Genomic DNA, 24,250 nt, shown 5'->3' with positions numbered 1-24,250 from the left:
GCTCGAGTGCAAGTGGTTGTCGTTTTCTAAACAAGAGTAAGCAAAGATTCATTGAATGGAGACCAGGAATTGACTTGCCTTGGTTGTCGCTTCGTAGCCTTAGCTGAGTCGTGGTTTGAAGCGATCTGATGTGCGGCCAAAGACTGAACTGGCTGCGCCCCTGGTGCTCTTGTAACAAGTCGTGGTAGTGTAGCCTTTGAAGTCAGGGCAGGTCGAACGCCCAGTGGGTTAGATATCGATCGAGGCCGGTCTCGAATCGTCGATTCTTCTGAGTGAGATCCTGGTCGGGGACGGAAATAATCCCTCAATACAGGTCGGCGAGTTGCAGCTTGGATGGACCTACGAGCTTCGATAGATTGCTTCTGATGTTGGTATACACGCTTCAGCGTCTGGGTAGTCAACTGCTTCAATGAAACCAACTCAGTGTTATCGTTGGAACCATCTGTCACACCAATACTAGAGCTCTGTTGTCGCTGTGCAGGCGCAGCTCGAACGAGTGTCCCGTCCCGAGGAGTTGCAACAGCATATTTCTTGCCATGAAGAGTTTTCCAACCACGCATGGCCCTGTTGACATCATGTGTGTCCTGTACTGTCGCAAGCTTGAAAAACTTCTTGGTTGAATCCTGAGTATGAGACTGCCGAGAAGTCCTTTTGCCGCTTCTGGCCGCTATCTTCAGATATCGTGGAACAATATGTTCCGAAAAGCCTGGAGCGTCCAGCAGAGACAGTTGAGCCTGCTTCTGAACCATCTTTTGCTTCTTTCGGCTCCCTGTCGTACTTGACGAATTCTTTAGTCTGCCTTTAGCGCCATTCGACACTTTATCCGGCTGGTATCTGCTAGATCTTTCACGTGTGTCAATGTCGTGACTTTGCCAAACTCCCGGTATTTGCTGCTGTCTTTTCTTCTTCGTTTCTCCTCCTTGTCGATGTGGACCATATTGAGACCTAGTTCGGGGTGGCAACATATGATCGATACTGTTGTCTTCCATAATATCGTCTAGGACCAAGTCAGGAGCAATGCCCCAAGGGGTCTCATCAACAATCTCTACCGACTGTGATGAGTCATCGTCCTCTGATGTGTCCAGCTGCGAGTCGTCGAAAACTGGACGCGTGGAATGCTGGGTGGCTCTAGCAAGCGAAGAGCTAGGAAGACGTTGCGCTATTCCTCTCTCAATCCCTCCTTTCTCAAGAGATCTAGGTTGTTCGGATATGGTGGTCTTTCCTTTCTGTTGTTGTCGGTCTAATTTAAGCCAGGAGGCTGGTAGCACGCCTTTAATCCTGCGTTGGAACATCCGCACACTCTTAGGAGGTCGTTCGTCAGAATCAGTGGAAGAACCCGTTGATTCTGACGAAGCATCATTGACAACCACCACCTCCACCTCTGACGTCTCTAAAGAATCAGGTTGCGGCCGTTTTCTGTTCGGTTTATCAGAGGACAAGAATGGCGACGGTAGGAGGGAAGGGGATCGGCCAGCTTCATTAAACTCATCACCAGGCGCGACATCTCCTGGGGAGGAAAGACCGCCGCGAGATCTTGGAGGGGATGGTGGGATCTGAAGGGGTCTTCTCGGAATCTTAGGTCTGACCGATGGTTCTTCTCCATCGCTTGGGAGGTCAAATACTTGATAACCGTTAGGTACGGGTTGTGACTGCAAATTTGGCTTGCGGGCTTTAGCTTTCTTGGGTCGTTGTAGTTGTTTGGCCAGGTTCCTGGTATCGTTTTTCAAGAGATCCGCCAGGTCGGGGAGCTCAGCACCGAGGTCGAAGTCTGGAAGCCTGGGGCGAACATTCCTCCTGCCACTTATGGGGGACTGAGACTCATCCTCTTCGCCAAGCTGGATTGGACTTGAAGAGAGAACCTGAGGCGGGATTTCGAGACTCTCGCTGCCCTGAAATGTCTCCGTTTCCTGAGACTCTTCGCCGGTGGCCAATTGCGGTTCGTTGTCTCCAGAAGGTTGCATGTATCGCAGAGGTCTAAGTCCTCTGGACTTCCAATCTCGTTGATATTGCGCAGCTTCGAGTGCATAAGGGTGTAACTGAATCGGAGCTCGAGCACGAAGTGAGCGTCGAGCTGCCGCAAGTTCGAGGCTTTGGGTGGAAAGAGACGAAAATCCATCATCTCTGTCAAGTGAGAATGAAGGCAACACGATGCTAACATTCGGCTGTTTGGGCGGGCTTGAAATCGATGATGGGGGAGACGAAAGCGGGCTATCGCTGTCATCCTCGAAATTCTGCAACCCGATAACTTCCTGGACAACTTGCAAGCCTTTGTTCAATTCGGCCTCTAGAAGAGATGCTGTTGTGCTTGGGGACTGCAAAATGGCATTGGTCTTGCCTGATTGATCTGAATTAGTCTTGTGCTTGGAAGGACGGTTGGACTCTGAGGAAAAATCGTTTTCAACTTCGATGCCGAGGGACCGTTGATTTGAACTCTCAACAGTTTCGAGAGGGAACGAAGGACCAACATTGTCGGGGTCTACCTGGTCTGTCCTTTCCAACTCGTTTCTTGATTTTGGTAACGACGTTTTTGGTGAATCAGATTGACTCTTATGGTGGCGCTGTTCGTCAGACTCTGTGATTGCCACCTCATCTTCTTCGTCGTCAGAGTCGGGGACATATCCCCTATCTCGCCAACTGACCATCTCTGCCCCATGGTATGAAAAAATAGCCACACTTTTGGATGTCTTCAGTTGTTGACTATCAAGTTTGTCAGTCGCGTTAAGTGGCACAAGACGCGTGCGCCTAGACCCACCTCTACGGCGGAGTAAATGTACTACGGAGAAGTACGTTCTCTGCTCATGCAGAACTTTTTCTTTGATGGCGATGACATTCATGCAGCTCCATCGCTTCAGTGTATACAGTCCAGACCTTTTGTGAAGGAGTAAATTGTCGACAGCAACTCAAAAAGATGAGAGGCCGGCTCACTGGCCTCGTGCTGGTTGTTGGATTTGGGATCGCAAATGGTACAAGCATATCGTCCTCTCGTGCATCCAATGTTATTAACTTGAGTCAAGGCTACATGACCTTCCAGCCCGCTTTCGAGGAGTTGGAAATGGAGAAGCGGAAAAAACGCGAGTGAGAGCTGTCCCCTATTTTCTTGCAAGGCAAATGCTAACTATAACGTGTCCCCAGGCAGCTCGAAGCCGCAGACCTAGGGCCCAACATGGTCGAGATCACCCAGTCTTCATCGCAATCCACACCTCGTCTGAAGAAAGAAGGATGAAATACCGGGCAAGATACTGTTGGGAAGTGAGGAACTGAAGAGTTCCATCTTCAAAGAAGCAGACTTCCGGCGTTGGACAGCATGCAACAACAGTCGACTCTTCCGCCAAGGGCCCAACAGCTTCGCAAGAGCATCATCAGTGACCCTATCACCCAGACAGACAAAGGCCATGCGCTGTCAGTCCGTCGTGCCATCTCACAAGATTCTTAGCCCTTGTCGGCCAGGTCGTGGTCATGTGAGACCATCTCTGGTTCGATATTGGAAAGAAAGACCCGATCAGAATTACATGTTGCTGGAAAGAATGCTCGTAAATTGGACCTCACGAGTGGCTATTCCATGTCAATTATGCTACGGAAATACATATACCGTCACTGGTCATGTCTCCTCATTCTTGGGGATGAACCCTTGTAGCAGCTAAACAGGGGTTTGCTCAGTCAACTTCTTGGATCAGACTTCCGTTGCTTGGGGGCAGGGGTGGGCCGAAGTAGCGACCGGCTTTCTTTCCCAGCCATTCCTCTGGAACTCCGAGCTTGATGCCATCTCTCGAGCTGATCCATCTGGTATACACGGGGTTGGCATTGGGAGCAGCACTGTCGTAATCGAATGGCGAAGCGGCTGCCGCTGCCGCTGCAGCTAGAGTTTCTGGTTTGGGCGCGGCTCCTCTGGCTTTCGAGACTTGGGGTTTGAGCTGAAAATATCATAGTCAGTAAAGGGGGTACCGATACCGACAGAGTGGTCCTACCAGTCTGTTCAAAGCAGCAGTCTTCTCTTCTTGGACTTTCCGCTTCGTAAGCTCCTTCCTCTTTCTAGCGTGTTCATCCTTTCTCATAGCTTTCTCTTCGTCGGTGAAGAACTGGCAGACTCTTGTCAGTATCAATAGTCGCAAGTCCTAGTGGACTGCTTACCTTGCGCTGCTGCGGAGCCATGTCGAGAGACAATAGCGCATTAGCGTCTTCTTCCCGGCGTCTCTGCCTCTTAGTCATCCGACTGATATCGGGAGTGGCAGAACCTGAGGCAGGCGTGCCATCACTGTCGCTATCCAAGTCGTCGTCGTCATCGTCAACTTCGACCTCGTCTCCGTCTCCAAGTCCTTCTTCCTCGGCCTCAGCGTCCTCGTCTTCGCCTTCAGCATCTTCGCCATTAAGGTTTGTAGCGTCCTCGTCCTCTTCGCTAAGTTCCGATGAACCTTCCACTTCTTCATCATCCGGATCGTCCTCCATTTCCTGATCTTCGACAGATTTGACAGGTCCAACATTTGCAGGAGTTACCACAAGTTTAGATTTGGTGCTTGAAGGGTCGGATCTAGCGGGTGGCTTGAGAGTGATTTTGGGGGCTTTAGGTTGGGGTGCTCGCTTTGATGGAGGGGCAGGGGGTGCTTCTTCCATTTCCACGTCTTCGTCATCATCAGTACCACCCTCAGGTTCAGCACCTAGTTCGTCGAAATCATTCTGAGCCATTTCCTCGTCTTCGTCGTCATCTTCTTCGTCGTCTTCCTCATCTTCTTCTTCGTCCTCCTCGTCCTCCTCATCTTCTTCTTCGTCGTCATCATCATCAACGTCGCTTGGCACCTCGGCGTATCTTGGTTTCGATGCTTGAGAGGAGGCTTGACGAGGAGCCGAGGCAGCGAGAGCCTGTCGGCGAGTGCTTCTTGGACCATCAAGAACCTTGCCACCACCGAGCACGTCATGGAGTGACTCGACTTCGTTCGCACGCATAACTTCCCGTAGCTTGCTTGGAGGTGCTTTGACCGTCAATTTCAGGCTTTGCCTCCGATCATCATAAGCGCCGGAATTCCGCTGGACTGATGCAGGACCATTTGAGTGTTCTCCCCTTCGGGGTCGTGAAGAGGCTGTGCCGGTGTTGGGCGATGAACTGCGTCTGCGATTAGCAACTCTTCTCTTTTGCTTTGATGATTTGCGGTAGCGCAGGGTTATAAATGACATGATGGCGACTGAGGTGAAGACCTAGACAAACGCGACCTCGCTGGGCACAGGGTCGTTCTTGCCTGGGGACGGGATGGTTTGGAACAACAAGAACAAGGCAGAAGGAGCAGATCTGAATCAGATGCATTCAAAGATCCAAGTTTGGAGAGGCGACAATCTGCTGACTGCAAAAATTCGCAGTTGGTGATCAGGTCAACTCTGGAGTTGTTGTCATGTGCTCCAAGGAGTCAAAAGCCAGCCCAGTGTACATCTCTCAGGGAATCGCGTTCTTCTGCCTGGGGTCACACTGAAACCAGACTCTTCCATGCCATTCCGGAAGGTGAAGAATTAAAGATAAAACAAGACCGGGCCACTCACTCATATCTGCCACCTCTGCGCATTGAATCAGCTCTCCGAGGATCATAGTCTTCACCACTTCCTAGATCAGAGTCGTCGGAAAATTCGTCTGTAACATCACTGATTTGCCGTCGCACGCGGCGGCTTCTATCTGTCATTTCTCCAAGCTGCTATTGGAGATTCTGCTGCCTAGCTTCGGACAGGGCTATACTCCGCGTCCTAGCCGGTCACGTTCAGATTTTTGGTTGTAGGGAGATCGTGTTGAAGTCTTTCAAATGGTCCCAAATGGCTTTTCGTGTGAAGTTCAACAGGTAAGGATGTCAGACAGGGGTCTAGAAGCTCGAAAATGATGAATATCACAAACCAGCTTTTCACAGATCAGTAAAATCCCTGACGAGAAAGTGAGTACGCGATAATGTCTGTCCTTCTTGGTGTTTTGTGGCGTTCACTCCCGGCTTCAGCCACTTTGTGGCTGCTCAACAGTTTTGCGTATACGAGCTTAATACTCCTCTGTAAGATCTTTGCCTTGGAACCTCGGCTCATACTCATCGCATTCAATTCCTGTCTGGACGACACATCTGTGATATTCATTCATCTTCTCGTCCTTTACTTGCACACACCGAGCTATTAGACCATGGCGGACAACCGATCGAGAAGAGGCGCCTCCATCCCAGCCTGGCAGCAAAACTATCAGCCCAACAAAGACCCATCTCCTTCAACTGCGCAGCCAGCAACTGAAGAGCGTCCGGCCACCGCGACCACGCCCGCGACCAGCACAACCGCATCAGAACCCGAAGCCTCCTCTGACCTTTCATTGCTTGAACAAGCCAAGAGATTCCTTGAAGACGAGTCAATAAAGAACGCTTCTAGAGAGAAGAAGGTCGCCTTCCTCGAAACCAAGGGTGTTTCATCAGATACGATAAATGCGCTCCTTGACTCAGAGCCTGTCAGCTCGTCCACTTCATCCCAGGATGAGGGAATCTCAGATTTGAAAACCATCCACGACAGCGCTCAAACACCAAGCGCAAAATCATCTACTCCCTCAACACAGGCTGCAGCCACAAGTACTACCGCCTCTCGGCCTTCCATACCTCCAGCATCAACCTCAACTGCCACAGTCCATCCCAGACGAGACATCCCTCCAATCATTACATACCCAGAATTCCTCCTCAAACCACAGAAGCCACCACCGCTCGTAACGGTCGACAGACTGACATACGCAGCCTATGCACTCGCCGGCATCTCCGCTGTAACCTACGGGGCCAGCAAGTTCATCATCCAACCGATGCTCCAAACGCTCACCGAAGCAAGACAAGAGCTAGCCTCAACCACACAAGCCGACCTCGAGAAACTCAACAGCAAGCTTGAAAGTGTCGTCTCTCACGTCCCCTACATTCCACCCAGCGGAAGCGTCCTTCTCTCCAAACAATCGCAAAAAGACGACCTCGACGAAACCTCCTCTCTTGACTCCGACCCAACCGAACTCTTCCATCGCGACATCGCCACCCAAACATCCCCTCGCCCTTCGCGCTCTAATTCTCTCCACTCTTCAGATTCTCAATCCGGCCTACCAGCCTCAAACCCTACCCTGGCCCAATCCACTCGTCTGGAAGCTCTCCACTCCAGCCTCAACACACTATTGACATCCACCAACACCCATTTCAGTCAAGATCGGTTCCTAGAATCCATCACCGCTTTCAAAGGAACCCTGGACAAGATTGATCAGAGCTATAATCCCTTCATGTACGATTATACATCTACCATTGGTGTGGATGATAAGAGTAAATCTCAGGGAAAGAAAGATACGGAGATCAACAAGTTCAAGGCCGAGATTAGAAGTCTGAAGGGTGCTTTCTTGAGTAGTCGCAATTTCCCTACCGCGAGACCTGCACAGCCTTTTGCGATTCCTGGACGGTGAAGGAATTCACCTTCGAAATTGGTGATTGAAGGAATTACGGGGGTTTGGTTGTATAGAGACTACAGCGCCGCGGAGAAATGTTGACAACAGAGAATGTGTTATGCTAGGATGATGAAGAGGTCATGTACCAAAGAACTGGTCATCTCTAAACAGACCCAAAATACCATTTCTACTGCTTTTTGGAATCGTTGACAATCGATAATGACGTAGAAATTTGATGCTTGACCTACGCATGAGGAAAGATAAAGAGCCGGTGTTATGTCACGTCACGTCGTGCACTGGTTCAAAACGAGTCATTGTCATTGCATTTCTTACTCTCGTCCATGTAGGTATATAGGTATTCGTGTGTGTGTTCGTATGCTTGTTACAAGCTGCTCGGCTCTCACGTACACATCATCTACATCATCCACCCGTCACTCTCTTCAATTGATTGTCTTTGGTGCTGCAACGCTCAAAATTCATTCTCGCCTTTAGCGTTAGCGCAGTCTCAGTGCCTCGTCTGAAAAATTCTAAGGCGTCGCCTTGCACATGCCAATCAAGCGTTTGACGCCCACCATCCAGTTTCCGCATTCTTCCACTTTGTTCGTGTGCACATCCATCTGGATCTCAGAAGCTCTTTGGAAATCACGGTTCTGCAAAGCCATAGAGAGCTCAAGGATTTGGCCAACTGTGTCGGGCTTGAGCAGGTCTTCGTTGTTGAGATGGTCAAACAGAATATCGAGACGCTTCTCCGTGTCCAACACCTGCGGCTTGAACGACGCGGGCGCTCGAGCTTTCACTCGTGCCATCTCGGTAGAGAGAATCTCGACAATTGGTTGTGCGTGAGCTGGAATATGGCTACGATCGCCTTTGGCTGCGGGAGATATTGTTAGCAATGAATATCATCCTCGTATGACATATCACACTTACGATATTTGCGTGCTGGTGGCGCGGCCTTTTTAGTCTCCGACCCAGCGGTGTCGGGTCTGCCTGGAGGCGGCGCTGATCCAGTGGTTGGCGGGGGGCCTGAGGTGAATTGTTGAGTGGGGGTAGGCAATGATGGGCTGGCTGCCGGTTGTGGGACCTGCGATGTCGGTGATGGTCCGTATGGGCTTGGTCGAGCCTGCGCTGGCTGCTGTGTTGGTGCATAGGGATTGGAAGGTGGCGGAGGTGCTTGGAAAGACGACTGTTGAGGCGGAGGAGCAATGCTTGGTCGCCCTGTTGGGACTGCTGAAGTCTGGGTTCCTGGCGCCGGAGCATATCGATTGGGCGCAGAAGGTCCATGAGAGGGCGGGGCAGTAAATGGAGAAGCACCGCGTGCGATTGGCGGCGACATGACGTTCTGACCAATACTTGGCGACGGCGCCTGTGCTGGAGATGGTGCATATGGATTTGTAGCTGACGGCGGGCGTTCTGGCTGGATCGGTCCGCCTGCTAAGGGAGAAGTTACTCTCGGGGGAGCCCCAGCCTTTGGCGGAGGTGGAAGCGGCGTTCTAGCCTTTGGGGGGCCGAACGAGGACGCTGGCGGCGGTGGTGGTCCAGGCTGAGGAATCTGGTTGAATGAATTGTTCACAGGCTGCGAAGCCACCCCTGGGGTGCCTCGACGCGATGTTGGGGGTTTCACAAAGCCTTCTGGGATATCGTTCCAATTGGTCATATTTCTATCCTGGGATGGAGGAGGGATGGCTGGCGACTGGGTGAATCGTGGAGGTGGAGGAATGGAGGTCGCCTGGGGTCCATATTGAGGAGGAGGGCCCGCTCTCATTTGCTGTGGCGGTTGGTAGCCTCCTTGGGGGGCATATGGGTTAACGGGAGCTTGATTTGACATGGGCGGCGCATACGGGTTTGTGGACTGCTGAGGCTGGGCCAGTCCACCAAAAGCAGGAGCTGCAGGTTGAGGGGGTGGTGCTGAGAAGCTGGACGTTGGAGGCTGGTATGAACCCGCTTGCGGGAGCTGTTTGTGTCGGATGGGGGTTGTGCTGGTGAGCGATGCTGCTGCTGCTGCTGGAGCAGTGGGCTTCTTGCTCGATTGTTGAACCCGGCTTCGAGCAACATCTGCCCCAGGGTAGGCTTGTGGCAAAAGGTCAAGATAACGTTTTGCCGCTTCCAATTGGCCTGATCCTGCTACGATGTCGGCATACTCCAGGTATTTGCTGTAAAGATCTTCCAGCTTCCAGTCTCCAGTCTTGGATAGTTCGGTGTCTTGGAAGCCGACAACTTTGCGGAAGATAGTCACCTTCTCGATGAGGTCCTGAAGGCCACGGGCATGGAGCGAAAATGCAGAGGAGGCATTTCCTTCCGTTGCACCAGCCTCTTCGTGCTCCTTCAGCTCTCGAATCCAGATAGCAACGACCTTCTCCAGCTTTGAACCGGCCAAGAAACAGAAAGAGGCATCTTGGCGACCAACACCAGCCAAGTCGTCAAGCTGTTCCTCGATTCTGTCACCAAGGGCCTCACACAGATCAGGGAACTCCTTTTCGTCTGCGAAGGTGCAAAGAGTTGCCATGACCTCTTTCCAGTTCGACAGGTCTGCATTATGAACAGTATCCCACAGATTCTTGCCGACAACCGAAGCTAGGAGTCTTAGGTAGTTGGGTCCACTGCCCTGCTTTGCCAGGTAAGCCTCCTGTGCCTTTTTGATGCATGCTTCGCCGCCACAGATCGCAATCATGAAAGAGTCTGCAATTCTGTCCTCCTTGAGACTGATGTCGAGAGCCTTGTCAAACTGACCCAGAATCAAGGCTTTTGTGATCGCTTTGTCGGCTTCCGATTCTTGGCCTGTATATATCTGGAATGGATTGTTGGTCTTGGTGCCCTTGGTCGCAGCCAGTTCAGCGAGGAAATCGCCATCAGCATCGCTAGCAAAGATTGATTGAAATCTTTTGTGGGATTTGTTGGAGCCATTGACTGATTCTGCTGGGGCGGGAGCAGAAGGTTCATCCTCGACTCCATTTGTAGCATCCACAGCTTGGTCATCAAAACCGAGATATTTAACAAGCTCCTTCCTTGGGTTTGCCGAGACCAATGTCTCGATGACCTTCCAGTTAGCCTTTTCTTCTTCTGTTTTTGCAACTGCGACTCTTTGCTCAAAAAGTGCGGTCAGCTCGCCCGATTGTATGGCCTTCTCGAAGGTTTCGGTAGCAGTTCCAACATCTGAATCGACCTCGAACTTGCTGATGCTGACTTTGGAAACACGAGATTTTCCCGGCTCTGCCTGTTTGACAGATACAATGCGTCCACCGAAGCCGAAGGATACGGATGCAGTGCGTTCCATCCACTTTGGGGCCTTTGGCAGAGTGAAAGATGACCCCTGAGGCTGTACCTGCGCCTTGGAAAAGAAGTCTTCGTCTCCAGCAGTCTGGCTCTGGTCAGATTGATCATTGCTGGGGTTGGTGTTTTGTAAAGACTGAACTTGGAGCTTTCCATCAAACGATGCTGTAGCGAACAGGTTAGGATTATGGGGATTGAATCGTGTCTGGAAGGTCCAGTTGGTGACGACTGGGTAGTCGCCGTATGCCTGTCCGCTCTGAGGATTCCAGAGGATGGTCCTATTATCCTTGCCACACGATAACAAGAGATCGTTATCCTGGGGACACCATGAGACGGACAGGACGCCCGAATCATGACCTCTCAAGATCTTCTCGGGCGCATTTGAGTTCCGCAAATCCCACACCAAGATGACGGGTTCTTGGTCTAAAGGTACAGCGGTGATGAGTCTTGTGGGCTTTTCAGGATCCCAAGCAACAGCACTGGCTGGTTTCCGTTGGTAGTTGTTGAGCGTCAAGCTCTCTTTCCTTGTCTTCATATCCCATACTGTGACAAAACCACCGGAGCTTCCGGTCACCAAGATGTTGGAGACTTTTTTATTCCAATCCAAGCAATCAATGTCATCTGCTCGTGCAGCGGTACTCCCAAGCCTGATTGGGGAATTGGCTTGATTCAAATCTGTGATGAACAATTCGCCTTTTGCACCACCTGTGGCAAGGATATTTTGGATCTTTGGATTAAACTGCAGGGTCTTGATGGCGCCAGTATGGACTTTGTTGTAGAGCAATGAAGAGTCGGAAGCTGATGTCGCAACTTTATCGGCGTCCCAAACGCCCAAGGAACCATTGTCGAAGGCACCTGCAATAATTCCTCGCTTGCGCCCTTCTTGAGCAGACCAAGCAATGTCATGAAAGCTGATGTATGTCAGATGGGAGTATCAAGTTGAATCATGGAAACATACCCTGTTTCTGTGGGAAGCGCAACGGTAGGTTGCAGCTCCTGCCCTTGCTGGTGGTTGTCCAACCCAAGATCCCACAATTCGAGGCTGGTGTCATTGCTGAAGTCAACATCTACAGCACCAGATTTTGTGCCCGTAGCAATCCATGGCGATGTGGCATCGGGACTCCATGCAAAGGCAGCCGTGCGCGGTATCTCGCGAACGCGTACCATTACGGCGTTGGCTGATGGGAGGTGTGATCAGGAGGACTCGAGGAATGACAGAGGGGAGCAGGAACGCATTCAGTGACGGGCAAAATATGAGCATCAAACAAAGTCGAGGAAAACGATGGACGTAGGCGCGAATGCAGTTCTCAACAGGCTGTCCTCTGTAGGATCGAGACAGGATCGCCTGGTCGAAAGGGAATGTATGTAGCAATTATATTGGGCATGGGCAATGAATGGGGTGCAACTATAATATTGCAGTGCCCGCAAATCGGCCAAGTGTCATCGCTCCTGAATTGCTTATGATTCAAGCATTGAAGCAACATGGGGAACCGACTTCAGCCGCATGACTCATGAAACTCTCAATATTTTCACGTGATATCTTTCTATGGTTTTGCCTCAACCCTCAGTCTTTCTTTCACCACGGCAGCGACACGACAATCACTACTCCAAGGGCGAGTGAAAAGAACAATCATGTCAGAGGGTGCAGGCCGCCCCAACAGCACCATATATGTTGGAGGCTTGGACACTACACTGGTAACGGCAGCCACACTTTCCGAGGCCTTTATTCCATTTGGCGAAATTTCTGATATCAGTCTCCCCAAACCGGAAGCACCATCATCGACAGAGCTCCATCGGGGATTTGGTTATGTGGAATTCGAAGACCCGCAAGATGCTAAAGAGGCAATCGATAACATGGACCAGAGTGAATTGTACGGGCGAGTGATCAAGGTTGCGATGGCGAAGCCCGACAAACGAGAGACCGGAGAGGTTGGTCTTGGTAGCATGACTGCTATTTGGGAGCAGGTAAGTCATTAAGGACTGCAGGACTACGATCATTTGTTGACATGTTTTCAGGAAGGTTATCTGGCCAAGTACAATGATGCGGCAAACGAGGACCGAGCGGCGGTAGAACAGTCGAAAGGCGACAAGACAGCAGATCCAATGCATGGTTTGGAAGGTTTGGACGTTGCAGGACCAAAGCCCGAGTGAGAAAGGCCATTACAATTACCAAAGACCCACGAATACGAGTAGGACTGAGGTAGTCCATTCTTGTGCATGACCATCATCCAAGCTGAAGCTGTTGCTCACTCCGCAATTGATGGAATGACGAGGCTCAAATACCATAATACTGATTGGTCAAATCGACGGCCAACAGGACCGCACTCTGGAATTATCGCAAGAAGGTGATCGTGCGGATGGCAGCGAGAAGGCCCCAAAAGACTTGTTGGGATGGGGGATTAGTGATGACTCGCGCAAGCAACCTCTAGGTCTCGCGCATTTTCATCGTAATTGAGAGCAGCCAGGTCACAAACAAGACATGAGGAACAGTTGAAATTGATTGATACCTATGTACACATTTGCAGATTGGCAATTTCTTGCATTCCAATATGATGGTTTGCTCGGCAGTCTGAGGATTCGAAACCACTGATTTGATGCATACAAATTTCCCATCGCTGCTCAGTACCTGCGCCCTTGGATGTTTCACTTTGATATGAGCCTAGATTTCCTAATGAGCAGGCTTGGGGGGGTTCTTATGCAGACGCAATGTCTTGTCGGTCAAGAGCTTTCGTGTCATGGCGAAGGTGGCCGCGGCGAGAGCGAAGCTGGGGCGTGTGTGAGCTTGGATCAGGTTGAAGGATGGGAGCTGGATCAAACATACAGGATGACCACTCCGAGTGGGAGCAATTCCGGGGGGATTTTCTTGAGAGTTCGGATTCTTTGGGTGATGGTGTGCGCTATAGGTATTGATGTTTAGTTCGGGGATGGGGGTAAGTCCTTGATCGATCAGAGCATACCGCTGTGTTCCTCTTCCTGTTGCAATTGTCAGCAAGCCGTCCTTCAAAGCCCAAATCCAGACATACCTTAGCTCTCAACATGGCCCTTGAATTGTGGAAGGGCCTGGCCTGTCGGAAAGTGGCCTGACGCATAGCTGGCTGGCGCAGAGCGGCCGCCCGGAGGGGCTGCAGGCGCAGGAGCCTTGCAGTGTTCATGTTGGTAGTAAAAGGATATCGAATGAGTGGAGATCAAGGTGTAAACACCAGTCAAAGGAGTGTTGAGATCCAGGTGATTGAAGGGCAGAAGTGATGTAGTGCCTTTGTTGTAGGAGAAATGGGCCTGCGGATGGGAAAGCTCCCACTGCAGACGAGCTAACGCCAATCACAGTCATTCTGATCACCACAGCTGCGATCCCCGCCAAGTTGCCCGCCTCGGCCCACTGACCAGCTGCCCAGTTGCATGTAGCCTACCAGATTTCATTAAACATCTCAAATAGAAGATGTGTATACGGAGTACTACTGTGGTATGAGTAGATCATGCCCATCGTGCCATCCCTTTCAGATAAAGTACACGCCACTTTTAGCTGGCATCCTACCTCCACCCGGCATCTGCTCACAACACTAGTAATAATAACGATCATGGACAATTGGTGCAAGTGCGGATCGGAATAATGTTTCTGCATGTAAAAGAACATTAATGGTTCGACCATTATTACGATGGGAAAGGCACCATGACTACCAACCGCTACATGATTCTATCATCAGATGACTGGGGAAATGACTGCAGGGGATGCCCTACCAGACTGGGTCTGAGCCTTGTTTGTGAAAGGGCGGACGGGTGTGCTGTACACTGGGCGTAGACCACTGATGAGTGTTGTTGAGCTTGATAGGGGCGTGTGTTGTCCAACAGGCTTGTAATAATGGACGTGGGAGTTTTCACTGGATATGCATTCGAGCTATGATTGTTAGAATGATTGATCACTGTACTTTCTGCATGAGTTACAAGCCTGAGAGCATTCACCCAAGACGGTTCACAAACAACAAGACAAAGAGACTTGCACCGGCGAGGATGATCATCCTTGTCGAAACCGGACAATGTTGAACAGAGGATTGTCAAGAGCATGGGTTGGTTCACTCCCACGACTACTTAAAAGCATATTTGTACTAGGCAAGCCTGACACTCAGTTGTACGACTCCTGGTATCCCAAAATATCACAGAGTAGGAGTACTCATTCTAATCATTTCTGACTGATCGCGTGCCTTCTTTTTGGGTGCCAGTTCCTCAAAATGTGATGGATAAATCTCCCACGAGTTGCGGCTCCAGATCAACTAAACAAGTAATTATTGTTACCTAGAAGAAGCAGGCTTACCGGCGCCATGTTGCCTAAGAAAACGTGGCTCGCGGGACATCTGGGGGGCAATGACGGCTAAATTGCCCAGGATTCAGCCCCTATGGCCCCTATCATAACCCCCACTCCAATAGCAGGGTGCCAATAATCTCCACCCTCGGAGACTGAACCGCGATTCGCACCGCAGAACAAACGAGGCGAGGCGCCTCAACTGCATCTGCATATGTCGATTCCGAGTCCTTCAACAACTGGCGTCTTTTATCGCTAGAATACCTGTCCTTCTTGTTGTCCTTCATAGCTATCGCGACAAACCATTGAAACACCACATTGTCGCTGCTCAAGACTCATTACTACATCCCCTCCTTGCGACTTCCATTCCAGTTTCCAGTCACTCCTTTGTACCAATATTGGTAAGCAATTTCCTCCGCGCAGTGTCTTCACGCCTACCATCCACATCATCGCGAACCGGCCAACGTCTGCCCAACACCCCCAACGTGACCAAGTTCACATCGTCACATCTTCACTTAACCACTCATATGTAATTTGACTCATGCTAATCTGTCACTCCCTTTCAGCGCTGGAACGCCTGTTTATGTCTTGTCCAACAATTCTGCCACGACTCACGACTGCCTACGGCTTCTTCTCTACCCATTCCCATTTCCCTCCCACTATCTTCCGCGAGAGTCCCGCACGCAGTAGCCTCTATTAATCACGCCAACATACGCCGGTCAAGATGTTTTGGCGCTTTGGAGGCTACTCCAACATCTCGACCATCGACACTTTACTAGACAAGCCCGATGTCAAGCTCGAAGACCTGCTTGAAGATCCCGATCTCGCACAGGAACTCAAGTCCCACCACACCAAATTAATCGAATTTCTAAGAGACGAGAATAATCTCCATTCCCTGCTTCACTATGTTGTGGCCCCCGGACCCTCCGTGGAGTCGGAGGATGATGACTTTGAAGAGAAAGACAAAGCCTCACAGCCCACCGAAGACGACGACGACGAGACCGAAAAGCTTCCAGACGAAGAGCAAGAGAAGGCCGAGAAAAGACGCTTGAAATTTGCCTTCATGGCATGTGAAATTCTTTCGTCTGAGACTTGGTCCATTACTGAATCTTTGATGTCAAATACCCCATATCTTACCGAGTTTTGGGAGTTCATGCGATTGCCTGCGCCATTGGACCCTCTTCAGGCCGGCTACTTCACCAAAGTCAATGAGAACCTACTCGAGAAGAAAACAGAGGAGATGCTCGACTTTTTCAAGTCTCTTCCTGGCATTGTCCCGGCCATGTTACAGCATGTAGACTGTCCCATGGTCATGGATCTACTCTTGAAGATTATAAGTTTGGAAAAGTCCGATGGTGGAATGGGAATTGTCGATTGGTTGCACGGCCAGGACCTGATCCCTATGCTAGTCGCCAACCTTGCCCCCGAGTGCAACTCTTCCACCCAAACTTCCGCTGGTGATTTCCTCAAGGCCATCATTACCATCTCGGCAAACGCTGCTCAGAACGAGCAGTCTTGCATTGGGCCCAACTCTCTGACTCGTCAATTGGTATCAGAAAAGTCTATCACTCAACTTGTCTCGTACATGCTCCAGGGCGGAAACCCTCTGACAGTCGGCGTTGGCATTGTCATTGAGGTGATCCGAAAGAACAATTCCGATTATGATCCGGACCAAGGCCACCACCAGGACACACCACCTACCAATCATGATCCTATCTACCTGGGAACGCTATTACGCCTCTTTGCTCAAAATGTTCCGAATTTCATGGATCTCATTCTCAGCTCCAAACACACAGTCACCAAAGGCGAAGAGATGAGTGTAGTTGAAAGAGGTCATCTCAAGTCTGCCTGGGGTACTCAAATCGAGCCCCTTGGGTTCGACAGATTCAAGACTTGCGAGCTGATGGCAGAGCTCCTTCACTGCAGCAACATGGGCCTGCTGAACGAGCGAGGAAGTGAGGAATATATTCGAGAGCGAGATGCAGAACGGGAGCTTTTACGTGCTCAAGGTGCTTTTGCGTCTCCCAAGCAATCTGACGACTCGACCATTGATATTTCAGCCGCTTCGTCGAGGTTTGAAAATGCATTCACGCCCTCTGTCACAGCATCGACCGAGGAACTCCGCATCGCCAATAACATTGAAGAAGATGGTTTCGAGAAGGTCGCAGTGTCGGAGGCATTGGACACTTCGCCAAGGGTCCTAAAGTCCCAGCGTGACCTTGTCGACGAGCCATTATCACCCACACATCCTAAGGATCGGTCAATTCCCACCATCGAGTTGGATGAAACCGTCCGCCGTCTCAGCCTCGATGCCCCTGAAGACATTGATATGACTTCACCGCCGGCTGAACCTGAAGCAAGCACTTCAAGCTCAGACCGTGATGCAGCTCCCAACACACCCGAAAAGCTCACGTCTTTTTCCAATAGTCAGGACCCGGACAGAACTCCTACTGCTAACAGCCCGGAACTACTATCAAGCCCTACAGTGATGAGGAATGTATCGGAGGATGCAGCTCAAAGCACCCAGCTAGAAGGAGATTCATTCCAGACTGCCCAGGATGATTCGACCCAGGTGATTCAACTAACACGCACGGGTGAGGACGAAACTCCGGTGGTTGGCGACTATCTCAAGATGATGTTTGTCGAGCACAGAGTCGTGCCGACTATCCTGGTGAGTGCATCTCATCGTTATACCATGCGTTCTAATTTTGGCTGCAGAGTTTCTTTTTCCGGTTTCCATGGAACAATTTCTTGCATAATGTCGTGTATGATGTGGTGCAACAGGTGTTCAACGGCCCGATGGACCGAGGTCACAATAGATATCTTGCATTTGATCTCTTTGAAACCGGGAATATCACCGACGAAATCATCGAGGGTCAACGCCGAAGTGATGAAGCACAAGAAACCAAGAACATGCGCTTAGGGTACATGGGACATCTCACGCTGGTGGCAGAAGAAGTTGTCAAATTCGGCGAACGCCACCCTCGCGAGTTGCTTTCCCCCACCGTGCAGGATTGCATTTACTCTCAGGTGTGGGAGGACTATGTGACAAAGACATTGGCAGAAACCCGAGAACGAGATAATGCTATTCTCGGTGGTTTCCGACCTGACAATGGACTAGGTCCTCGGCAAGCAGTGCTGAATGCCGTGAACGCGGGACAAGGCTTTGGCGGGTCCAGTGGATTGGCGGGAGTCGGACTTGGTGGCGGTCAACATGCTTTGGATAGCATAGATCTGTCCAATAACGGAAGTGCGACCAGTGCAGGATATACCTCTGCAGGGTCTCTTTCGAGTGGCTTTGGCAGTTCGTCGGACGATGAGGATGAAGAAATGGACGATGCAGAGGATGACGAACACGGGAGAACTGTTGCTCAAATGTCCTCTGCAGAGACCGATCTTGCATCGGAGAATGTGAGTTCGACCAGTACAATGCGGCGCTTTTTTGTTTTTTAGGCTAATAAACTGGCATCACAGTCGGATCAGCCAGTGCCATTACTGCCACCTCCTCCAGCACCACTTAACATTGAGCCGTCACGTGCACGCAGGCGACTGGCCGACCGTTTAGCGAGACGGAAGCAGCAAGATGCAGACGCCGGATCAACCACAGCCGAGTTCGGTTCGGAAGCCGACGATCCATTCGCTGCCTTTGGGAATCGTGACGGACAAGATGCGTCTGATCCATTCTCATTGGACGAAGAAGAACAAGACATCACCAGCTTTGGCAAGCGAAGCAATGTTCAGTCGAGCTCGCAGTCATCTAACGACCACCATGCGTTTTCCGTGAGCCGGGGCTTGGCCAGTCTTTTCTCTTCAGGGTCTGGCCGAGGCCATTCCAACAACGATGATCTCGATGAATCTTTGGATGATTCGTCATCTGAAGGATCTGGGTCAGACATGGACCCAGAAAATCCTCCCCTCGAAGCGAGGAGAAGCCTCGAGCGACGGCCCCTTGATGTGGACGACGATGAAGAAATGGGAGAAATGGTTGGGCCCACGGAAGACAGTAGCAACAGCTCCGACGAGGAAGTGTTGAGTCCGATGGAGAGGGAGAAATTGGGAGCGCCGTTTGGGATGAGCGATGCGGATGAGCAGGGCTCTGAATTCTCCGGCCAAGCCGACAATGACGACGATGACGACGACGATAGTGATCAATTGGTTGAGATTGCCATGCCAGCAAACTCGAAGAGAAGATCACGAGGTTGAGTCTAGGAGACTGGAGCTGGTGCAAAGCATATTATGGTGTGACGAGGTTGATGAGGTTGATGAGGTGTATGTAAGGCTGAGAGAATAACCCCCAACGCAGCACAAGAAGTCCTGGAACCGACGATACCAACCCAACCTACCTATTGGGGACGACAAGGACGAAAACGAGACAAGGCATAGTAGTGGAAGGGGAGGTGGGTGTAATGACGACCATAAATGGGAATGGAATGGGAATGGGAATGGGATTCCCTTTCCCACTGTACAAACACCACACCTTTTTGATACCCATACAAAGACAGGCTTTCGACATGGACATTGACATGGACATGCACAGAGAGCATCTATCAATTTTCCCAGCTGCGAGTATCCTCGAGAGCCACGGACTCGGGGGAAATTGGGATGAGAGTTTGAACCAATAATTTAAACCCTTGTCTTCGTTCCAGACGATGATAGTATTGTCTACTAGTAGGATACTAGCTACAGGATGTTTTATAGGTCCCATGTAGAGATTATCTCCAATGAGATGAGGTAGCTACGGTAGTTAGTGAGAGGGGAGTGGAGATTCCTTATGATTCATAAAAAACATTGCCCCTGTGAATCTCGGAATATAAATCATAGAATCATGAGGAGGTTCGAATACCGAGTACCGAGCATCAAGTCACGAATATTGCTTTCTAGACACCACAACCACAGAAAGCTAGGATTCAATCTTTAATCATTATCAACATGGTATACAATGTATTAAGAATCCCTTGATGCATTTAACTTCCATATGTGCTACTCCAACATTATCACTTATCTCTATAGCTTTTCGTCACCGTCATCGACATGGCATATATAGAAAAGCAGACCTAGAAACACGTTTCAATCACAATGGCTCGGGTAACCAACAATCCCAAACGAAGACCATTATGACTACGAAGGTCCTCCAGCCTTAGCACCCGCTTCTTCAGTCTCAGTCTCAGGACTCAACGCCCTAACCAAACGCGACAATTCCTGAACATGTTTCTTCAACTCACGAATCTCGACAATATCAGCATCGACATCGACAATTGGTTTCGAAGCCTCGACTTTCGCATCCCAACCATCACTGACAAGGTCAAGTTCCTCATCTAATTCCTCCCATTCCTCAATCGTATCGTCATCCTCATCGCCACGTTTCCGATTGTCTCTCACGGACTGAGCGTCTCGTGCTTCAAATGCCGCGGTGATGAGTAGGAGAGGAGCGTAGATGATTCCCATGACATAGTGGTTAAGACGTTCGTAATGCGAAGGGTTCATCCACCATTCGAAAGGGAGGATCAGGCAGAATAATTCGATTAGATTAAAAGGGGCAATGAAGACGTTTTCGTCCGGAGCTCGTACGAATTGCATGGTCTTTTGTGCGAACATGGCCATGTATTCGTCGACTGCGTTTTCGGTGATGTCTTCGTATGCGGAGTTGTATAGTGCGATGAGGATGTTGAGGAGGATTACCATGACTACAAATGTGAAGATGTAGTAGAGGATTAATCCGAATGGATGGGCGTAGTCGTCGAAGCCGTCGAATTCAGGTGATTGCATTACCGAATTTGCCATGGCTGTGATGATAAATGATGTAATTGAGTCGTTACCTTCGGCTTGGTTGAGTCCGATGAATGCCTGCAGAAAGCCGACGCAGACGACGATCAAAAGAGCGAAAAAGATAAGTGATTCGCGCATCATGACTTTTAGAACCACTAGCATGGCGCCGAAGAACCGGAATGTGTCGAGATATAGAAGGAGCCGAGCCCAGAACATGGGTGCTGAAAAGGCAAAGATGTGGTAGCCCAGTTTATTGAGCTCCTGTCTTCGAGCATTGTCTTCATCCGACGAATGCCCAAGTGCGATCATGCGGATGACGAACGATGCAGTCAAGAGTGAGTATAGCGTCAGGTGAAACGCATTCCAGAATCCGAAATACCAGCGTCCGACTTTCCAGAATTTGGCGATTTCGTCACAGATGAAGCCTGCAGTCATGAGGTAGAGAATTCCCTCGACGATGTCGAGATCTCCATCTTCATTGACGGTGTTGACCGCGCCAGTGAATAGAGCGAGATAGATGAAGGAAATGCTGATGTGAACGGCATTCTGGTATATCGGAGCTCTCATCCGATCTGGGTTGAAGTGTGCCCAATAGTTGGTATTGTCTCGTTCCTTGTAAAAGACGAAAGTACCCGCGTTCTTATCATCTTGAACGATCCAGCCTCGCCAGAGATACTTAATGCACTTTTGATAGCCTGATGATCCGATGATGGTTAAGGCGTGGAGGTCCACTGCTCTTTCAATGACGTTGGTTGGTGTGGTCTCGCTTCCTCCACGTAGAACGGAATATCTCTGGAGGAGGACCTCTTTCATCAGATATTCTTGGTTTTCTTCTCCTTCGATGATGCGTTTGGCAATTATCTCGCATGCAACGGCGCGTACGTCGTGTAAGTCGGCATCCCATAGCTCTAGGGTGGCTTGTCTTTTGAACCAGCGTTTGCACACCAATAGCCCATATACAACGCAGGCGGCATACTCAGTGCCTCCAGCTTCTTTGGCCGTAGCGACGACTTTGGGAGTGATGACGCCGCTGTTGGCTGCTGTGACCTTGTCCTCGGGCAATTCGATGGAGATGACTTGTTCGATCTGGTATTTCAATCGGATGGCTACCTTGGTCACTTCTTTGGCAGGGAATGCCGAGGGTGGGATGTCGGAGGTGTGACGAGGGAGGACTTGTTGCGGTTAGCATGGCTGGAGAGTCTCGAGGAGTGGATATATCGAGATCGAGGTACGCACGTCTTTGTATTTCATCCTGGAGATGGGGATTGTCTCGTCCGTCACGAGAACCAAATAACTGGCTCCATTTCACCATCTTTGGTGGACTCTCTGCGAGCGTCCTGTTGCTGTTGAGGTAAGTGGTTGAAGAGGGAACGAGGAGACGACGACGACAGCAACACTAGAAGCTACGACAATGCCAGTGAGCATCAAAATTTCATTTAGAGAGTGAGGCAGGACCTGAGAAACTGTCCCAAGAAGTTGGAAGAAACCTGGAATTCACCTTCAGTAGAAACCTACCTCTGTAGCTACGCATCTTGACTGGAGCTACACCAACAGATCAGCGCCAGCGCCAGTGAAGAGAGTTTGTTCTGCTTGATGCCGCCTGTAAAGTGACGCAAAAGCAAGGTCGAGGGCGCCAAAAGTCACTGTCAAATGCCGAACTGAGTCAAGTGGAAAAAGCTGCCCGGGGGCATCATGGGCCCAAATGCTTAACAAGCTCACCACTAAACTTCGTCAAGCTGACCTGCGCGGGGTTTAAGCTTTAACTAAGCGGTCAGATCTCTGTGTGTTTCAACCACCAATCGATCGCAAGTCTCAGACTACGAGCATAGTGTGGTTCTCGTATGTCTGTCTGATTTATACTCAATGTAAACAGGTCATGGTCGTCTTTGGACATATGTTTTAGTCTAATGGGACTATCTTGGTTGACCGAGTCTTGATAGAGCAAGACTATGCTTGGTCTGGCTGCGCGCTGCTTGCCTCCACATGAAACAGGTCAAGAATGGCTCAAATATGGATGCTGTGTGATACTTGAATCATCCCCCATACCTTTTCTGGCTCAGTGAGACGGTCCCAACTCTCTATCGCTGTGTACAGATGGTGAAGCCTGTCCCTGGTTGCAAGTCCCCGTCAAATGTATGGGAACCTCACCAGCGCCAAAATGAACGCCAGTTTCCACACATGTCGACGTTCATATTCATACTCATGCAATTTCTGGACCTTCATCACTCTCGCTGAGATCTTCATCACCACTGACTTCTTCATTCTCCTTGGCTCTCTTGTCCATCAATGCCTGGAGTTCAGCATCATCATGCTCTGTGACAGCCTTTGGCGCCATCTTGACCACACATGCTCCTCCTGACCCACTAATCTCCTCGTCAATATCTTTGATCGCCTGCTCCAGTAGTTGGATGCCCTGAGCCTTGTCGAGACACTGGCTGGTGAGAACGTAATGTGGAGGAGAAACCAGCTTGACCTTGACCTGGGTATCTGGTGTGTTGTTGGCCTCAGCCTTGCGGAGGGCTTCTTTGACTGCATCGATTCCATCATACTTGAAACAAGTCACTTCGACGTCGGCACGGACTTTGGTGGGGTGAGGTGTCAATTTCTTTCCAATGTATTGCTGGAACTCCTCCTTGACAACATCGTTGGGGAATGTGACGTCGTTCCACACATCCGGGTTGGTAATGGACAGTTTGAAAGCATCGTTGGCGTGGCCGTATTTTCGGTTGAGGGGCCATCCAATGTCTTCGTATAGTTTGAGTATTGGCGTCTTTGTCTTTTCGGCAACGTGTCGCATGATCGAGTGGACCGACTTGCTCTTGTTGTATCTCTCTTCGCAGCGAACGATATCTTCGGCTGATACTCTTCGTTTGGACAGATCGATATAACCCTTCTCTTTGTCTACTCGAAGAACAACCACCACTTCGTTACGGCCAATTCGAATGAGCTTTTGGATACTTCGGATACGTCTTCGAGACAATTCGGAGAGTAGGATCATTCCATCGATGTTGTCGTACTCGAGTAGTTTGACATAGGCACCCATCTCTGCTATCTTTACCGAGAGTCAGCACTCAACCATCAGACAAAGCAGACCATGCTCGCTCCATATGTAGCCATCTTACCTGCTTGACGTTGACCATGACGAAACTTTCGATCTCTGGGTATTTTTCTTCATAGAAGCGACAATTTGTGAGAGAGTCGGGGTCCGACATGATGGCGGTAGGCGCAGCGGCGCGTGGAAGGGTTTGGTGTAGGTGACCTTGGGAACAGATGAACCAAAGATGGATAGGGAGTGATTTTTGGTCAGTGAGATGGCTCAAGAGTCACAATGGAGCCTGCACGTAAGGATGCTATACCGGCTTGTCTGTGGCGGCGCGCACTTTTTGCCCACCACTTGAACCCCACTGACTGACAATTTCACAATGCCAAGAATCCCTCCTCTTCCAGCGAAGTGCAAATGATGACACGCAGTTTGCACTCTCACACTATATGTTCCGCTGGGCTTTCGACGTCATTGTCGC

At 50.3% G+C, this 24,250-nt stretch overlaps 10 protein-coding genes across 11 annotated transcripts; 4 read left to right on the top strand and 6 right to left on the bottom strand.

The window, feature by feature from the left end:
- Positions 1-26: 26 nt before the first annotated feature.
- On the bottom strand, positions 27-2,642 carry PV10_01745 (uncharacterized protein; the record flags this gene model as incomplete). Its single annotated transcript, XM_016365979.1, has 1 exon — positions 27-2,642. One exon carries the CDS (start codon positions 2,640-2,642, stop codon positions 27-29), a length of 2,616 nt encoding a protein of 871 aa, XP_016229628.1.
- Positions 2,643-2,908: 266 nt separating this feature from the next.
- Positions 2,909-3,223, top strand: PV10_01744 (uncharacterized protein; the record flags this gene model as incomplete). The annotated part of the gene is made up of 2 exons (XM_016365978.1): positions 2,909-3,075; positions 3,133-3,223. 2 exons carry the CDS (start codon positions 2,909-2,911, stop codon positions 3,221-3,223), a joined length of 258 nt encoding a protein of 85 aa, XP_016229627.1.
- Positions 3,224-3,534: 311 nt separating this feature from the next.
- PV10_01743 (uncharacterized protein) lies at positions 3,535-5,877 on the bottom strand. The gene is made up of 4 exons (XM_016365977.1): positions 5,524-5,877; positions 4,129-5,095; positions 3,966-4,076; positions 3,535-3,911 (listed from the first exon to the last, which is right to left on the bottom strand). The coding sequence occupies exons 1-4, from the start codon at positions 5,658-5,660 to the stop codon at positions 3,654-3,656; spliced, it is 1,473 nt and encodes a 490-aa protein (XP_016229626.1). The 5' UTR covers positions 5,661-5,877; the 3' UTR covers positions 3,535-3,653.
- A 213-nt stretch (positions 5,878-6,090) lies between these two features.
- On the top strand, positions 6,091-7,662 carry PV10_01742 (uncharacterized protein). The gene has a single exon (XM_016365976.1). It carries the CDS (start codon positions 6,137-6,139, stop codon positions 7,418-7,420), a length of 1,284 nt encoding a protein of 427 aa, XP_016229625.1. The 5' UTR covers positions 6,091-6,136; the 3' UTR covers positions 7,421-7,662.
- A 40-nt stretch (positions 7,663-7,702) lies between these two features.
- Positions 7,703-12,061, bottom strand: PV10_01741 (uncharacterized protein). The gene is made up of 3 exons (XM_016365975.1): positions 11,628-12,061; positions 8,330-11,580; positions 7,703-8,273 (listed from the first exon to the last, which is right to left on the bottom strand). The coding sequence occupies exons 1-3, from the start codon at positions 11,834-11,836 to the stop codon at positions 7,930-7,932; spliced, it is 3,804 nt and encodes a 1,267-aa protein (XP_016229624.1). The 5' UTR covers positions 11,837-12,061; the 3' UTR covers positions 7,703-7,929.
- A 201-nt stretch (positions 12,062-12,262) lies between these two features.
- On the top strand, positions 12,263-13,274 carry PV10_01740 (uncharacterized protein). Its single transcript, XM_016365974.1, has 2 exons — positions 12,263-12,634; positions 12,686-13,274. Exons 1-2 carry the CDS (start codon positions 12,302-12,304, stop codon positions 12,818-12,820), a joined length of 468 nt encoding a protein of 155 aa, XP_016229623.1. The 5' UTR covers positions 12,263-12,301; the 3' UTR covers positions 12,821-13,274.
- Positions 13,148-13,944, bottom strand: PV10_01739 (uncharacterized protein). Its single transcript, XM_016365973.1, has 4 exons — positions 13,693-13,944; positions 13,627-13,642; positions 13,491-13,566; positions 13,148-13,434 (listed from the first exon to the last, which is right to left on the bottom strand). The coding sequence occupies exons 1-4, from the start codon at positions 13,819-13,821 to the stop codon at positions 13,338-13,340; spliced, it is 318 nt and encodes a 105-aa protein (XP_016229622.1). The 5' UTR covers positions 13,822-13,944; the 3' UTR covers positions 13,148-13,337.
- Positions 13,945-15,199: 1,255 nt separating this feature from the next.
- On the top strand, positions 15,200-19,720 carry PV10_01738. 2 transcript variants are annotated; one of them, XM_016365971.1, is made up of 4 exons: positions 15,200-15,364; positions 15,530-17,634; positions 17,682-18,374; positions 18,438-19,720. In XM_016365971.1, exons 2-4 carry the CDS (start codon positions 15,688-15,690, stop codon positions 19,164-19,166), a joined length of 3,369 nt encoding a protein of 1,122 aa, XP_016229620.1. In that variant the 5' UTR covers positions 15,200-15,364; positions 15,530-15,687; the 3' UTR covers positions 19,167-19,720. The 2 variants fall into 2 exon arrangements, with proteins under 2 accessions (XP_016229620.1, XP_016229621.1); XM_016365972.1 differs by having other exon boundaries at positions 17,682-19,720.
- A 195-nt stretch (positions 19,721-19,915) lies between these two features.
- On the bottom strand, positions 19,916-22,209 carry PV10_01737 (uncharacterized protein). Its single transcript, XM_016365970.1, has 2 exons — positions 21,966-22,209; positions 19,916-21,901 (listed from the first exon to the last, which is right to left on the bottom strand). Exons 1-2 carry the CDS (start codon positions 22,039-22,041, stop codon positions 20,082-20,084), a joined length of 1,896 nt encoding a protein of 631 aa, XP_016229619.1. The 5' UTR covers positions 22,042-22,209; the 3' UTR covers positions 19,916-20,081.
- Positions 22,210-22,599: 390 nt separating this feature from the next.
- PV10_01736 (uncharacterized protein) lies at positions 22,600-24,098 on the bottom strand. The gene is made up of 2 exons (XM_016365969.1): positions 23,852-24,098; positions 22,600-23,781 (listed from the first exon to the last, which is right to left on the bottom strand). Exons 1-2 carry the CDS (start codon positions 23,939-23,941, stop codon positions 22,930-22,932), a joined length of 942 nt encoding a protein of 313 aa, XP_016229618.1. The 5' UTR covers positions 23,942-24,098; the 3' UTR covers positions 22,600-22,929.
- Between the last annotated feature and the right edge of the window lie 152 nt (positions 24,099-24,250).

Source organism: Exophiala mesophila (genome assembly GCF_000836275.1).
Source record: "Exophiala mesophila strain CBS 40295 unplaced genomic scaffold supercont1.1, whole genome shotgun sequence".
NCBI classification, from domain to species: Eukaryota; Fungi; Ascomycota; class Eurotiomycetes; order Chaetothyriales; family Herpotrichiellaceae; genus Exophiala; species Exophiala mesophila.
The sequence above is the reverse complement of the archived record's forward strand: the minus strand, read 5'-3'. Positions and strand labels throughout refer to the sequence as shown.

Coding starts and splice junctions, on each gene's coding strand:
- PV10_01741 (XM_016365975.1), bottom strand. CDS start 11,836: ATGGTACGCGTTCGCGAGATACCGCGCACGGCTGCCTTTGCATGGAGT. Junction 11,581..11,627: donor GCGCTTCCCACAGAAACAGG/GTATGTTTCCAT, acceptor GACATACATCAG/CTTTCATGACATTGCTTGGT. Junction 8,274..8,329: donor GCCACCAGCACGCAAATATC/GTAAGTGTGATA, acceptor TATCTCCCGCAG/CCAAAGGCGATCGTAGCCAT.
- PV10_01740 (XM_016365974.1), top strand. CDS start 12,302: ATGTCAGAGGGTGCAGGCCGCCCCAACAGCACCATATATGTTGGAGGC. Junction 12,635..12,685: donor TGACTGCTATTTGGGAGCAG/GTAAGTCATTAA, acceptor ACATGTTTTCAG/GAAGGTTATCTGGCCAAGTA.
- PV10_01742 (XM_016365976.1), top strand. CDS start 6,137: ATGGCGGACAACCGATCGAGAAGAGGCGCCTCCATCCCAGCCTGGCAG.
- PV10_01736 (XM_016365969.1), bottom strand. CDS start 23,941: ATGTCGGACCCCGACTCTCTCACAAATTGTCGCTTCTATGAAGAAAAA. Junction 23,782..23,851: donor TCATGGTCAACGTCAAGCAG/GTAAGATGGCTA, acceptor CTCTCGGTAAAG/ATAGCAGAGATGGGTGCCTA.
- PV10_01743 (XM_016365977.1), bottom strand. CDS start 5,660: ATGACAGATAGAAGCCGCCGCGTGCGACGGCAAATCAGTGATGTTACA. Junction 5,096..5,523: donor CGCAGAGGTGGCAGATATGA/GTGAGTGGCCCG, acceptor TCGCAGACGCAG/TTCATCGCCCAACACCGGCA. Junction 4,077..4,128: donor TGGCTCCGCAGCAGCGCAAG/GTAAGCAGTCCA, acceptor AGAGTCTGCCAG/TTCTTCACCGACGAAGAGAA.
- PV10_01738 (XM_016365971.1), top strand. CDS start 15,688: ATGTTTTGGCGCTTTGGAGGCTACTCCAACATCTCGACCATCGACACT. Junction 17,635..17,681: donor GAGTCGTGCCGACTATCCTG/GTGAGTGCATCT, acceptor TTTTGGCTGCAG/AGTTTCTTTTTCCGGTTTCC. Junction 18,375..18,437: donor CCGATCTTGCATCGGAGAAT/GTGAGTTCGACC, acceptor CTGGCATCACAG/TCGGATCAGCCAGTGCCATT.
- PV10_01739 (XM_016365973.1), bottom strand. CDS start 13,821: ATGAACACTGCAAGGCTCCTGCGCCTGCAGCCCCTCCGGGCGGCCGCT. Junction 13,435..13,490: donor CCACTCGGAGTGGTCATCCT/GTATGTTTGATC, acceptor CACACGCCCCAG/CTTCGCTCTCGCCGCGGCCA.
- PV10_01737 (XM_016365970.1), bottom strand. CDS start 22,041: ATGGTGAAATGGAGCCAGTTATTTGGTTCTCGTGACGGACGAGACAAT. Junction 21,902..21,965: donor CCAGGATGAAATACAAAGAC/GTGCGTACCTCG, acceptor AACCGCAACAAG/TCCTCCCTCGTCACACCTCC.